Here is a 16,362-nt window from a genome sequence, read left to right as displayed (position 1 = left end):
ACCAAAAAGCGCCTACGCAAAGGAATGAGGGCAATGAAAGAGCGAGAGACCAAGAAGTGGCGGCTGACCCCAAACACACCCTTCCATGCCGACAAGCCTATTCTCACAATGCCAACGAACAAGAGTACTGCTCACAACAACATCCATAGCGGCTACTGCTCCATCCTCACAACTATCCGAGGCTGTCACAAGCGGACTGTGTCGGTCATCAATGCTGAGGGCAGACCTCACTCTCTGCAGCTACATGCGTGAAGGCGGCAGCAGAAGAATGGCCCAGACAATCCGCATCCTCAGTGATGACACAGACGTCTTGCGTCATCCTGTACTGGACACAAGGATGCGGTCATTTTGCCAAGATCATGATGGAAATGTGATGGTGATGCCCCTGGATACAATCAAAACTGTGAGCGTTAGCCCCAGAAATGCATCCACTCTCGGTGCCATGCGCTGTCAAGGCTGCGGATACGGTGTCGTACCCCTTTGGAAAAGAAAAACAGCAGCACCAAAAGCTCCTGGAGAATGATAAAACCAGGTCTAATCAAGTGCTTGAGAGCTTGCGCGACCCATGCATCAACTCAAAGCGACAGCAGAGCAGCTTCTTCTTCCCTCTCTACGGACAAGAAAAGTTGTACAAATGAATGATGCCACGTACTCGCCTCTACCGCAAGCAATAAGAACCACTGCACAAACTGAAGAAAACTGCTACCGCGACTGAACGTCACCGCTGCAGCTGCATGTGCTCCGAACTCACGCTCAGATGCTACGTGTGGAAGGCAGCAAACCAAACGTGACCCACCTGAAGCAAGCTCTACATATTACCAACTTTTGATGGAGGTATCAAAGAGGCTCCACCATCACACCGACCACTCAACAGCGCCACGTTGCTCTACACCAAAGCGCTCCTGATAGTAGTGAGTCTGCAGCATGCAGCGCAGAAGCAAGGCATGCAGCGGGGAAGCGGTTGCAGCTGCAACCCGGTACCAGGCCTTTTCAGTGGCACAGACTATTGCAAGTGCGAGGGGAGGGATCGCTGTTTTAGTCAGATTCACGAAAAATCAGATGACACCGAAGACAATTGAAGAGGAGCTAGTGTAAGATACGACAATGACAATGATGATGAGCGGATTGAGGAGTAATGAGGATGAGGAGTCACAGAGGGATGGTGACAACTACGTTTTATTTGTGTACGGTTTAAGGCTGTTGCTATTTTCTCGTTGATTTACATAAGAGTGTCTTAATGTTGACCGTTGACCTTTGTTTTGACCTGACCTTGACCCCATTATGCTAAATAATAAACTTCCCCCAGAAATGACTCGCCTGCCCCGAAAACCCCTAAAAAGAGGATTGCATGACACCTCTAGGTGCATCGAGATGCAACAAATTGTAAATTAGACCAAAAATGCAAATCGACGCGCGGCCATCTGAATTCCAAGAATCTCAAAACGACTGCACAGTAGCAACGCAAGCTAAATCGGAGGGTCTCTCCTAACTATATAGAACACATTTCATGAAAAAAGAAGTTCAAAGTAATTAACATTGCAGGGTCAACATTTTGGCAACTGGACTAATAGGGAAGCTCGTGTGTTCTACGTAATAGGCACGTGTGATCGTATAGTCTGACCAGGTTCGTTTGTACAACAGATACGTGTGCAATTGTACAGACAGTATAATTAATGCTATAACCATTGAATTGCTACGGTAACTTTATTCTTTAATGAACAACATCAACATAATAAACACATACAGTACATAGATCAGGAGTAAGATAATATAGAAAGAGTATGACACTCCAAAACACGAGAAATTCAACATTTGCTTGCCTAATTTTACCGATGATGGCTGGAGCTTCTAGAAGTCCTTGGGAATAGCGGCAGTTCGATTCATGTTTCTTTATCAGTCGGCATGTGACATCAAGGTGTGATGTCCTTCTATAGGTACTAAAATATCATAGTGTCGCCTTGTGTAAGTGATTACTTTCTCTTTCTCCTTTGTTGTGTCACACGCGCGACACGCGTGCGGCGTGTGCGGCTGGTGAGAGCAGGACCTGGTGTCCTTTGCTTGTTGCCTTGGCTGTTACTAAAATAACATATGACGTGGTCTCCTTACGTTTAATGACCCGTGTCGTTAAATTCTATACTAGGTTAAATAATTCTATATCTACGTCATTACAGAGTTCACAGAAAAAAGGATTATTTAATTAATTAGCAGTAATTAATAAATACTCGTCGTTATAAGGACACGTATAACGATAGTTTACTCCTATGTTAGAGCTTCACTCATATTCGTGCTGAAGCCCCGAGTCTGCGAACTTCTGCTGAGTAACAGCATCCATGTTGTCGCTCATCTCTACAGTGAAGTAGTTCTTCCAGTCACCGGCGACACCTACAGGACAACACATAGACGTGGTTAGCAACAACAGCAACAACAACAACAACAACAACAGCAGCAGCAGCAACAACAAGTAGCAGCTACGTTTCAAGGAAATAGAGAGAGAGAGAGAGAGAGAGAGAGAGAGCGGGAGAAGAGAGACAGCGAGAGCGACGGGACCATCAAGCAGAGCGACGCGAGAGCCAGAAGACAGACAGAGGGGACAGAGAAAGAGAGAAAGAGAGGCAGAGATAAAGAAGGGGACCAAAAAAGAGAGGTAGAGAGAGAGGGGGAGGGAGAGAGAGTGGGTGAGAGGGTAGAGGGGGAGAGACCGAAAGAAAGAGGAGGAAAAAGAGAAAAACAAAACAGGAAGCAGGACTGATTTGCATGCTATAGATCTGCCCGCCCCTAACGGCCAGTGATTCTTAAGTTTTTAGAGCGCCGACACCTAGGGAGGGCGGAAACCCACCGCTCAGCAGGTCGGCCGAAGCCCCGCAAGATTTGACAAAAACAAAATCGCACATTTTATCAATGTTTCAATTAATCCCTAAAATAAAACATATGCAGGTCGATACATTACAAGCTAATATCGGAAAAGCGTGCAAAGAAATAACAAAAAATAAAATATTCTAAATAAAAATAGGCACACAAAATGAAGTGCACACGTAATGCGGCAATCAGCGAATTGCATCTTAACTATCCGTTTGGCTTCTGTTTTGGCCGACGATCGAGAACCTGAGTGGCTCTTGCTTATTGGACTTTTCGCGCTTTTTGGCATTTTCACTGTCATGTTGTCACAACAAGCCTGCTCGCTTTTCTTCGTTTGATGTCGCACGCAGTTCGAAAAAGCAATGCTCGCAAAAAAAATACAAAAATGAATATACTATAACCATGTTTTTGTACAAAATTTAAAGATGGCGTTTCGGAGACCTCGCCGACCACGCATGGAGCGGGCTCACCGCGAAACACACTGGCGGAGACGATAGGGTAAAGAACATGACTCACCAGACAGATCATCAATTGCCTCAACCACGTCTAGTAGTTATCTTCTTTACTGATCGATGTGGAACAACAGGTTCGGAGAGTAAAGAGTCACCTTTTTCGGCGATGAATAGATGTCCCGCAGACCCTCGCCCCCCCCACCCCCCTCCACGGCGTGCGTGCCGACTGCCATGTGTCATATCTAGTGATAGTTAAGCCGCCCGTACGGTACGTCGTATCCTGGCTTGAATGGCTAGAGCGTAAGAATGTCGTAAGCAGTAACGCACGATAATCTTGTCATCTATCATCGCTACGCTCAAGAAGTTCTTGAACCCAAGGGAAGTATATGCGAACCGCTCTGATCTTGGCCATTTAGAATCTATCATCTGGTGAAAAACCAGGAGAGAGTTACATTATGTACGTCTACGACGTGTTGGCATCGTATTTTACTTTCCTTGTTTTCCCTAGCCAAGTTTATGCAATTATACTTGGATACGTCGTGCAAGTTGGTACGTGGTGCAAATGGTCCAAACACGTAACTTGATTGTTGACTAATTTATGTACGATGTAAGCAGCGGCATCTCTAATAACATACGCAGACCCTAACGATCACGGGTAACACACGAGTAGAAGGAACTCAGTATTACACAATAGACAATAATAATTGTCACGTCTGTAGTTTGCTATTAATAAACCCGACAGAGTACATTAGTTTGAACCGCAGTTAAATGTTCGCGTTACAGTTACTCTACGAACTGCAATCAGAATCAGAATCTAGCACGCACACAATCTGAGATATTTCAGATACGAATTACCTTTTTCATGTCTTCGTATTTCCCGAAAAGTACGTTTTCCCAGTGCCTGCGTTCCCAGAAATCTACTTGATGCTGCCAATATTCACCGTAATTACCTGTTAAAAGTTCATATCCTTGTTATCATGGTATTACCAGGAGAATATAAAAGGAATAATTACTAACTACTTATAATCATTTATTCTTGATATATATGTTATGTATATATATATATATATTCTTTTCTTTCTTTATTTGTTTAAATATGTATATGACGTGTGTGTAGTTTTTCACGCAGGCAGACACACACACGCGCACGCACGCACGCGTGCACTGTATGCAAGTAATTTTTTTACTATGAGGAAACACTGGAAGCTAACGATACAAAGCGTGTATACATTGTGACCATGACCTCGTGTAACAGGAGGATTAATGAATAACAACAACAACAACAACATGGTGCGTACATTTTCCTTGCATATAGTACTTGTAAAACTCAGGAAAGGTGCTGTTAGCGAAGTCGTTGTGAATTCCGAATGGCGATAAGTCAAATCCCTTGTAGAAGTGATAGAAGGAAACTGCCGTATCTTTAGGGTTCCTGCTAACGTATACAATCTGCAACATAAATGACATCGTTACTACAATTCGCCATCTTAAATACGTCTACTAACATGTTTTGAATCGTACACAGTTAACTGATTACATTATCAGATTATATGTTAGTCAACAACCTTATATCAACCAAAGTATCGTGATGAAAGTAAGCAATTCTTTTGTCCAGTATCATATCTCCCATCATCCTATCCTATCACATCAGTGTCAACTATACGTGCATAATTTAGCATGGGGAATATATGTTGTAATATATGAAATGCTAACATTTGACACTCGACTGATCAGATCATTGGTGACGTAATGATAGAAACTTTCATGATGACGTAATGATGACGTCATGATGATGTAATGATGACGTAATGATAGGAACATTCATGTGTTTTCATTGATAAACGATCGGGTCACCGTCCAACGATATCACTCTTCAATGAAATTTTAATTATAATATACTTTTGGAGTTTTGGTCCTTTCTACGATTTCGGTTGGAAGAAGTTGAAAATTCAGATGTCTTTTGAAGAGCCTTGGCGATGGTCTCGGTTACCGGTCTGCAGAGCCGTCAATTAACTTGTGTGTTATAACGCCGAGCAGGCGAATCAACACTGAGCGCCTTCCTCTGTCGCTTACTTATGCATAACGTCAACTCGTGCATTACTTATGCATTACGTCATAAACAGCTAATGGCTCATTGTCACATCTCCGAACCTGGTTTACCCGGGCAGCGGAATTATACCGAGCAACAAGGCACGCTAGCCTGGCTACTGATTATGCTAATTGGCTGATTGCGCTGATTGGCTGATTGGCTAATTGGCTGATTTGCTAATGCTTATTGGTGGGTTATGCTAAGCCGTGACATCATGGAACCGGTCTATACAAGGGGCGGCCTTGGTGGCCTATGGGGGCCGGCCTATAAGAAGGAGAGAGCAGAAGATTCGAAAAAGTCGGGTGTGGCACTGGCTAGTCGACACTGACCGACGAATAGAGTAACGACGAGATACCAGGGCTACATTTCTTATTGGCCGGCCCCCATAGGTTATTTCATATAGGTAAGCAAAGGAATACGCAGTTCTTTTGGTCAAACGGCACCAAATGTAGCCCTGGTATCTCGTCGTTACTCTATTCGTCGGTCAGTGATCGTAAACAGTGATGGTCGAAGAGGTTGTGTATATTATACATGATATAGACGTCCTGATTTGAATACATATGTTGCAACGTATAAGCTAGTGCGGGTCGACTAGCCAGTGCCACACCCGACTCTCTCGAATCTTCTGCTCTCTCCCTCTTATAGGCCGGCCCCCATAGGCCACCAAGGCTGCCCCTTGTATAGACCGGTTTCATGATGTCACGGCTTAGCGTAACCAGTAGCCAGGCTAGCGTGCCTTGTTGCTCGGTATAATTCCGCTGCCCGGGTAAAACAGGTTCGGAGATGTGACAATGAGCCATTAGCTGTTTATGACGCAGTAACCTATTTCGCGTGACGTAATGCATAAGTAATGCATGAGTGGACGTTATGCATGCGTAAGGCTCATAGGGTCTATGTCCCCCAGGGTACTGCCTGAACGTACCCTGGGTACGGTCCGGTATACCGGAACGTACCTTGGTCAGTATTTGATATGGTTAGGGTTAGGATTAGGGTTAGGGATAGGGTTCGGGTTCGGGTTAGGGTTAGGCGTAGGCGTAGCTAGGCGACTCCCTAGACTCGTTAGTGGAGTAGGCGAGGTACAGTCCGGCATATTAGATAGTACCAGGGTACGTTCTGGTATACCGCGGACCGTACCCAGGGTACGTTCCGGCAGTACCCCCGGGGGCATAGACCCTCTCAGCATAAGTAAGCGGCAGAGGAGGGCGCTCAGAGTTGATTCGCCCTGCTCGGCGTTATAACACACAAGTTACGTGACGGCTCTGCAGACCGGTTACCGAAGGATTTTGCTCCACATTTGATACTGTATTTGTGCTGCATAGATGTCAGAGACAATTCAGGGATGATAGAGTTGCCGCTACCTAGTTTATTCTCCGTGTTTATAAAAACAGCTTTCTTGTCCTGCGTACATGGAACGTTACATGGCCGAGTACGCACGAGCTGAAAATGCCGTGACGACGATGTGCTATGTCCCCGTCCCTACTTCGAAATGTGCGCTACAGTTGTTGGACGGGTGAATTCCTTAGTAAGGCTAAGTCACTCATGTCCTGAAATGTGATCATATATATATACTACCTTACTAAACATAACCAAAACGGGCGCACGCGCACCACACGCCGGCATTCACGCACAGAATACAACGGACAGGTTTTTGTCCGCGCACCCGCAAAGCGCACACACGACGAGCACACACACACCCTCACACCCTCACGCGGCACACACACACACACACACACACACACACACCACACACACATATAAAAAGATCTATCCGAACAAACTTGTTTTTAACAGAATAGTCAGTAGATAGAAAAAAATCGTTCAAAATGTGAAAAAAGTATGAAAATTTGGTAACTTGCGCATACTTTTGTATGCTCTTTGCATTTGAAGACAGGACTCAGCGATCCCACCCTACAACTGGCGCCATCCTTGAATTCAAAACAATGCCCGCCGTCATTTCTTATAAAATACGCCTATATCTCGGTTAATTAATCTTTCGTAAGCAGTCTTGATATTGACTGACAGACGTAATTTGGTTAGCTATTTCATACAACAACGTGATGCCATGTGATCAAAGGGCGTTTTCGGCCTAACCATCTTGATTTAAAAATGGCCGCCATAAAAATTACAAACTTAGCAATATTTCCGTTCACGGAAGATATATAGACGCTGAAAAATTTGCGACTGGCGCAGGTTAATACCCAGTCCGGCCAAGTCGACACGTGCCGTATCCAACACGCGCTTTGGAAATGATGGAAAAACACGCATTTTATCGTGGAGTTCTAAAGCCGCATTTTTCAACGTGCCGTTCGTCAGCTCAACACGCGACGTTGTACACAAGCAGTTCAATGACTCACGCGCGCGAGCACGGCAACGCACGCACTATAAACAGAGTAGCTATACGCCCGCCGAGACGCACGCACGGCACATAACAGAAGCTATATACGGCGCGGCTGAGCGACGCACTGGCACATAACAAGGTTACCTTATACGCCCGCGAGAACGCACGCCACGTCACGGATAACAGATAGCTATATACGCGCGCGAGCACGCACACCGCACATACAGGCTACCTACTACGCTACGCCCGCGAGACGCACGCACGCACATAACAAATAGCTATATAACGGCGCAGAACAACAACGCACATGAACAGGTACCTATAGGCGCCGGCCGCGGAGAAACGCACGCACATGAACAGCAAGCTATATACGCGTGCGAAGCAACGCACGACAACGCGCAGTAAAACAGATAGCTGAGTACGCCCGCGAGAACGCACAGCACATAACAGATAGCTGTACGGCATCCGCCAGAACGCACGCAACGCACATAACAGGTACGGTATACGCCCGCGAGAACGCAGTTTCACGCACAGTAAACAGATTAGCTATCTACGCGCGCGAAGCACGCACGCACATAACAGGTACTATACGCCCGCGAGAACGCAACGAACATAACAGAAATAGCTATATATCGCGCGCCGTCACGCACGCCACATAACAGGTTACCTAACGCCGCGAGAACGCACACCGGCACATAACAGAGTAGCTAATTACGCGCGCGAGCACGCAGCGCACCGATAAACAGGTTACCTATACGCCCGGCGAGAACGCACGCACGCAGCCCATAACAGATACCTATACGACCCGCCGAGTAAACGCACGCACATGAACAGAAGCTATTATATACGCGTGGCGAGCACGCACGCACATAACAGGTACCTATACGGCCTGCGAAAACGCGCGTCACATAACAGAAGCTATATACCACGCGAGCACGCACGCACATAACAGGTACCTATACGCCCGCGAGAGAAAAGGGCACGCACAGGTAGCATAAGGCTCCTATACGCGGGCGAGCACGCACGCACGACCGCGCATAAGCAGGTAGCTATACGCCCGCAGAGAACGCACGCACATAACAGATAGCTATATACGCGCGCAGAGCAGCACTCACATAACAGGTTACCTATATCGCCCACGAGAACGCACGCACGCAAAATAAGCAGATAGCTATATACGCGCGCGAGAAACGCACCGCACATAACAGGTACCTATACGCCCGCGAGAACGCCACTGACGCACATCACACAGATAGCTATATACGCGCGGCGAGCGACGGCACTCACATAACAGGTTACCTATACGCCCGCGCAGAAGCACCGCAAGGCTTAAATAAACAGATAGCAATATACGACGCCGAGCACAGCCCTCACCATTAACAGCGTACCATATACGCCGCGAGCACGCACGCACGCACATGTATACAGATAGCTATAGTACCGCGCGCGAGCACGCACTCACATAGACAGGTACCTATACGCTCCGCGAGAACGCACGCACGCAAATAACAGATAGCAATATAACGCGCCGCGAAGCACTTTCACTCACTATAACAGGTACCTATACCACCGCGCGAACGACGCACGCAAGATAAACAGATAGGAATATACGCGCCGCGAGCCACGCACTTCACATAACAGGTACCTATAGCCCGCGAGGAACGCGACGACGCAAATAACAGATGCAATATACGCGCGCGACGCACGCACTCACATAACAGGCTACCCTATCACGCCGCGAGAAACGCACGCACGCAAATAACAGATAGTCTATAATACGCGCGCGCCGAGCACGCACTACATAACAGATAGCTATATACGCCGCGCGAGCCACCGCACGAGCGCACCATAACAGATATCTATACGCCGCGAGAAACGCCAACGCACATAAGATACTATACTGTACATACAAGTATATATTGTGTTTGTGGGCGGTACATGTTACCGCACTGTAGTGACAATCTGCGCGACAGACTTGTGGACAATGCAGTCTGGAGACATTTTGTTTAACTTGAAAAATAGTGATGTATTTAGCTTGCCATGTCATGTTCTTGTGTAGCTGTATACTACACTTGATGTCTTGAATTATCTCTCTCTCCACACTGCGGCGATTGCAGTTGGCATTGTGTTATGTTATATTACTGAGAAAAACCGGTAAATTCAACATTTCACTGCATGTTTGTTTTGTATATGTTAGTCTATGTCATTGATCATTCTGAAGTATCAGAGCTAAAATGTGATGCGGCCATGCTTGAATTAACTATGGCCCGCTGTACTTATAATTGGAAGCTTGTGTGTCTTGTTTTAATATGAAAGAAACGTAATTACACCTGCGCCAGTCTGCAAATTTTCAGTCTCTATATCTTCGCTGAAAACGGAAATAATTGCTAATGTTTGTACAATTGTTTATGGTGGCCGATTTTGACATCCGATGAGAGTGGGTGGCCAAGAAAGGACGGTCGCAGACCTCATGGGCAATCACCCCGCCCTCTGTTGTATAAAATAGTGAAACCCGCATGACGTCTGTCAGTCAAGGGGTTTTCAAAGCGCCCTCGTACAAAGCCCCATTATTAACGCCGAGAGTATATGCTTATTTTTTAACGAAAATTGAGCCGCGGCCGTTTTTTGAAATGTCAAGATGCGGCTCGCCAAGTTGTAGTTGGGGATCGCGTGTATCCTGTCTTTAAAATGAAAGAGCAATACAAATAGTATTGCAAGAAGTGTTAACGCGATTTTCACAGGCTTTTTCGACGATGTTTGAACGATTCGGTTGATCGGTATCGGCCACCTACTAAGCTGCCTCACTAGAAGGCAGCAGAACCGAGTAAGCCAGTCTAGTATGTTAATATATTAGGAAGCAATGCGCACTGACTGCTTTTGCAATCTTACTCGGCGGGCCAATACGTGGCGGAAGTGGAAAGACAAAAGCCTTTCTTGAGAACTGTCCAACAATTTCAATTTGTATTAAAACACAAACGTAACAACATTGCCCCACACCTCGGAATAAACCATTGAAAAAAGTAGTTGTCCGAGTATCGCAAAGCGGCACCTGCGCATGCGTCGGCGCTGTAAACGGCTAATAACGTGGCCCGCCTCAGGCGCGCACTTGTTTCATAGTACCTGCGACGTTATCCAATGGAATTTCAACGATTTATCGATGTGATGCCACTTAATGTTCAAAATAATTAGTAGAGCAAATTAATGCCTTGCAAGCGATATTGTCTGTATTGCAAGGTCTCATTCGCGACTGCGTGCGTAACGCCATGCCGCACAACCCAGAACGTACAGCTTCGTTTCAACAGAAACACACGCCGTATTATCCTCGCTCCACTACGTTCGACGCAGTAGACCCTAGTGATGATGAATGATATGTCTACAGGTAGCAACATGGATGGGACAGGCAATCGAGCTACTGGCTCGTCCTCGAATGGGGACCGCGGACCTCGCGGATTCGCCAAGGTGGCAGGCAAGGGCAGCTCGGATGAGACTTATCCATCGGGCCCGATATGACGTGGAGTGGCCCCATCTCGTACGTAAAAATATGGCAGATGATCGTTAAGGACTGAAAGAACAATTGCGACAGAAGTGTCCCCGACTGGGAGGCGAGGGGACATGCGCCAAGGCTCTTCAAAACACATCTGAATTTTCAACTTCTTCCAAACCCAACATCGTAGAAGGCAACAAAACTCCAAAAAGAGTATATTATAATTAAAATTTCAATTGAGAACGCCTGACTATCGTCTGGGACCGGTGACCCGCGATCGCCTTATCACATGCAAAACACATGAATGTTCCTATCATTACGTCTCATTAAGCGTCACCAATAAGCGCGAGCAGTCGAGCATAAAAAGTTATGATTTCATATATTACAACCGCATATAATATTTTTCCCTGCTAATATGCGACTTACATTGTTAACACTGATGTGAATAGTAATAGGATCCGATCGGCAGATATGAACTGGACCAAAGAATTGCTTACTTTCATCACGATACTTTGGCTGATATAAGGTTGTTGACAAACATATAATCTGATAATGTAATCAGTTAACTGTGTACGATTCAAAACATGTTAGTAGACGTATTTAAGATGGCGAATTGTAGTAACGATGTCATTTATGTTGCAGATTGTATACGTTAGCAGGAATCCTAAAGATACGGCAGTTTCCTTCTATCACTTCCTCAAGGGATTTGACTTCTCGATGTTCGGAGTTCACAACGACTTCGCTAACAGCACCTTTCCTGAGTTTTACAAGTACTATATGCAGGGAAAATGTACGCATCATGTTGTTGTTGTTGTTGTTGTTGTTGTTGTTGTTGTTGTTGTTGTTGTGTTTGTTATTCATTAATGCTCATGTTATACGAGGTCATGATCACAATGTATACACGCTTTGTATCGTTAGCTTCCAGTGTTTCTTCGTAGTAAAACATTTACTTGCCTACAGTGCAGGCGTGCGTGCGTGCGTGCGTGAAAAACTACACACACGTCATATACATATTTAAACAAAAAAAGAAAGAAAAGAATATATATATACATATATATGTATCAAGAATAAATGATAATAAGTAATTAGTAATTATTCCTTTTATATTCTCCTGGTAATACCATGATAACAAGGATATAAACCTTTAACAGGTGATTACGGTGAATATTGGGCGCATCAAGTAGATTTCTGGGAACGCAGGCACTGGAAAAACATGCTTTTCGTGAAATACGAAGACATGAAAAAGGTAATTCGTATCTGAAATATCTCAGATTGTGTGCATGCTAGATTCTGATTCTGATTGCAGTTCGCAGAGTAACTGTAACGCAAACATTCAACTGTGGTTCAAACTAAAGTACTCGTTCGGATTTATTAAACCAAACTACAGACGTGACAATTATTATTGTCTATTGCATAAACTCGGCTAGGGAAAACAAGGAAAGTAAAATACGATGACAACACGTCGTAGACGTACAGAATGTAACTCTCTCCTGGTTTTAGGATCTAAAAGGCGAAATCAGACGTGTCGCAAACTTCCTTGGCAAGAATTTGAGCGAGGAGAAGATTGACAAGATAGTCGAAGCTACGACATTTAGCAGCATGAAGAGGAACAACACGGTTAACTACACTAGTATGAAAGCAGGCAGAACGCAGGATGCGACACCATTCATGCGAAAAGGTATATCTTACCGCCATCTTCTTTTACCGTACACTCGCTACATATAAGGATAACTAGACGTATGTGGGCAATGTAGTCTGCTGTTAGGCCAGTAGTTCTTAACCTGGGTTCGAGCGAACCCCAGGGGTTGGGTGAGCCAGTCTCAGGGGTTCGGCAGAGGTTCTCCGAAACGCATTACAATTTTGTACAAAAAATTGTTTTATATATATTTTGTATTTGTGAGCATCCGTTTTCAAAACTGGTGGACATCAAAACAAAGAAAAGGAGCAGGCTTGCATGCGAAAATGTTATGAGGGTATCCCTTGCCAAAACAAAGCCACGCATTTCTCAGATCGTCGCCCAAAAACAAGAACAAAATCGCATTAAGATGCAATTCTTCTGATTGTGCATTATCTGTGCACTTCATTTTGTGTGCAATTTTTATTAAAATTTTTATTTTTTGTCTATTCTTTGCACGCTTTCCAAATATATAGTGTATGCCCTTATGTAAATTTCGTGTCAAATGCTTGTTAAAAGTGAATTATCACTTGATTCTGCATTAGAATATGTACTAGATAAAAAAAAATGTGGGTGGCAATTTTTTCGAAACCCCTATCGGTCTGAAAATCGAAGTGTTGAAATATACATTATGTCATATCTTTGCAACCAGTTACGATAAAAACACGAATGGGGTGTCTATTCATACATCTTAATGCATAGGGAATCCAATTCTGCCATCTATAGGTCCGAAAAGTAAAGTAGAAACAAGATGGCTGCCACATACGAGCAAAAATGTTACCAGACGAAGTAAAATATGTTTCTATCAGCATGTTGAATAGCTATGCGTGCACAATTATGTGGACTTGTGTATTTGAAATGCAGAAGAAAGAAAAGACACCCCATTATTGTGTTAACATAATTAATTTGAATAGACAAACTCTTTATTTAGGTTATAGGAATACATCTATATGAGCATTGATCTTTATTCATCCTCATCCATGTCTATTACTACTAGTTCTGAGTTAGCTTGGTTCGTGCAGCTGAAGCCCACGCATCCGCATACTTCTGTGCATGGGATATTGTTATTCCGACAGCTACATCTTCCCGTGCATCTACGTTTGCATCCACACTTTACTAAGTTTATCACTGCTGCGGGAGCTGGAGGATTTATACATCTCACTGGCGCGTAATGGCTCCCAGTCGCATCAAACTTCCACCCATAATCGACAGGAGACGGGAGGCGTGGATGGCTTTCTCCAGCTTTTCGCCAAATCATTGCTATGTAATGTGCCCGTTGAATATGGAGTGTCAACGAGCCAGCCGTTAGAGGAAGACTCTCTCCCTCAGCTGCGCGATTCGAATACAAGAACCAACGAAGCTCGTTGAATTTGGTGTGTACTTCAGATCTATATAGCAGGCAGACAAATCGTTCCAACTGATCGCTTACCTGCTGAGTTAGATCTTGGTGGCCTAAGGATCCCAAGGCATCAAGTATGTCGTCATCACACGTCATGAATGTTTTGAAGCACCACTCTTTCGTTCTTCCAGCAAACCGCCCAGACATGTCCGTTCCGGTTAGAGCATGGAATCCTATTATAGCAGACGCACGTAGTTGTCCTAACTTTTTATACACTGGTCTAATCGCAATGCTTTTTTTCATGTTTCCCTTCCAGGTAAGAAAGCTTATAGCACTTGGTAAGCTTGGATACATTTGGACCATCAGCAGTAAGACATCAGTGTCTGGAGATGCAATGACAACCTCTGCATGTTTGTCTATTGAAAGGACATGCAGCAGGAGCAAGGTGTCCGCCTCTTCTTGACTGTGTGTGGCAAGGGTGCTCGGAACAGATATGATGCCCTTAGTTTCCATCCCTTATGTGACAAGGAATTTCTTTAATCGGTTCATTGTACTGTTGCTGTGATCTACACTCTTCGTAGCTAGGTAGGCTATAAGTTCTGCATTGGTGTTTATATTTGAGAGGAAGTTATTCAGAGAAATATTCTGGATTAACGTATTGTCCTTGACATGGTAATATGTTGACTTTCCTTTCGTTCTCTTTCTTCTCATTTGCTCTTTGAATGAGGTGTTAATGTACCTGTCAAATACCAATATCACCTCATCGTAATTACCTGCCATGTTGCTTAGCTGGTCAATAAATGCTTGTGCAAAGTCGTTGCATGTCTTAATTTGCTCGGTCTTCCGAATTGCGTTTACGAGAGCCATACCATCTATAATGATCACTTTACATGTTGATGCTGTGTCATCGCTTCCAGTTGGCATCTCTGTTGCTCCGTCTGGGATGTGTATCATATGTGATTCTTCTGCCTCTTGGTTCTCAAAGACAACATCCATCGCTGTTTCAACTGGTGAACCATCTTCTTGGGTGTCTTCGATCTTTGAGGCTGTGTCCACTTCATGGTTCTTAGCAAGATCTTCTTGGGTCTATTCTAGCTGTGGTGACGTGTCCATATCTTGGACACATAAACTATTACATGCATTAGTCACCACCTTTCTGCCCTCTGTCACTTCCATCGCTGCATTTGCCCTTTTGTATGTCCCGATCTTTCTTCTCTTCATTTTGGCCCACACCGGAAGGCGTCCCTCTGTCAGGCGTTCTGTGACGAATTCTTCGAACATGTGTTGTCCAATCTCATCACGTTCAATAATGTCTTTCGATACTTTCGCAGTCATAACTTCCTTGGTAAGCATGTTGTAAATTTCGTCCTCATCTTCAGTTGACATGAATGGGTCTCCATGTTCACGGAATACTTTCGTCAGTTTACCAGCATTTCTCGTCATTCTGGTTAGCTTCCCGCCTGTGATTTCATGGTGCTGTGTTCTTTTGTCATCGTTGTCAATGCCGCATTCTGTTGCAAACTCGTGAAGTATGTTCGACAGCTCTGGGGCTACCAGGAAGAACTTATCAAGCGCCTTCTCGTTTTGGGTTATTCCTACGATTTCACTAATCACTTTTAGTCTGCGGTTTTCCTGCTCAATCCCATGGTCTGGGGCTATTGAGGTGAACCCAGACACACCTTTCGTGACACAGAAGTTTCCCTTCATGAATTGTGCCCATAGGTCTGGATATTTCTTCTCAGTTTCCTGCATCGTTGAAATGTACAGGGGGATCAAGCGAGCATAGTTTTGATGATCATGAGTAAAGAAGCATTTTGTAAGAGACTATAAGCTCTCCATATGCAGTAGATCTTGCTGCCTGGTGCTTCGTAAAAATTGGAGGATGGTTTCAACCTGCTTCATGTAGTTTAGCACGGAGTGTTGCATCTTGTTCGCCTTGCCTTCGAAATCAGCCAGTTTCTTCATGATATCTGTGGACTCTGTGACAACATCACTTAGATCCTTCCGATTTACCACGCTTTGGCTGATGTCTCTGTGGTATGCCTCTCCAAGTTGATTTGACACTGATTGCAATTCCGATCTCTCTTCCGGTTCTGTTGTCAGGAAACTTTGAAAGTACAGATTGTACAGGG

At 44.7% G+C, this 16,362-nt stretch overlaps 2 protein-coding genes and 1 long non-coding RNA gene across 3 annotated transcripts; 1 reads left to right on the top strand and 2 right to left on the bottom strand.

Annotated features, from left to right (window-relative positions):
• Positions 1 to 4,202: 4,202 nt before the first annotated feature.
• Positions 4,203 to 5,303, bottom strand: LOC106818678. The gene is made up of 3 exons (XR_001395276.1): positions 5,205 to 5,303; positions 4,607 to 4,754; positions 4,203 to 4,258 (listed from the first exon to the last, which is right to left on the bottom strand). It is a non-coding gene; the product is annotated as an uncharacterized LOC106818678 (long non-coding RNA).
• Positions 5,304 to 11,119: 5,816 nt separating this feature from the next.
• LOC106818677 (estrogen sulfotransferase-like) lies at positions 11,120 to 13,845 on the top strand. The gene is made up of 5 exons (XM_014823361.1): positions 11,120 to 11,191; positions 11,859 to 12,006; positions 12,368 to 12,462; positions 12,717 to 12,894; positions 13,823 to 13,845. Exons 1-5 carry the CDS (start codon positions 11,120 to 11,122, stop codon positions 13,843 to 13,845), a joined length of 516 nt encoding a protein of 171 aa, XP_014678847.1.
• Positions 13,846 to 15,019: 1,174 nt separating this feature from the next.
• Positions 15,020 to 15,825, bottom strand: LOC106818680 (the record flags this gene model as incomplete). Its single annotated transcript, XM_014823362.1, is given in 1 exon segment — positions 15,020 to 15,825. A coding segment is annotated over 1 exon segment (509 nt), but the record flags the coding sequence as incomplete, so codon positions are not given.
• Between the last annotated feature and the right edge of the window lie 537 nt (positions 15,826 to 16,362).

The sequence above is a fragment of the Priapulus caudatus genome, unplaced genomic scaffold, assembly GCF_000485595.1.
Source record: "Priapulus caudatus unplaced genomic scaffold, Priapulus_caudatus-5.0.1 Scaffold2428, whole genome shotgun sequence".
NCBI lineage: Eukaryota > Metazoa > Priapulida > Priapulimorpha > Priapulimorphida > Priapulidae > Priapulus > Priapulus caudatus.
Note: the sequence above shows the minus strand (reverse complement) of the source record. Positions and strands in the feature narration are given on the sequence as shown.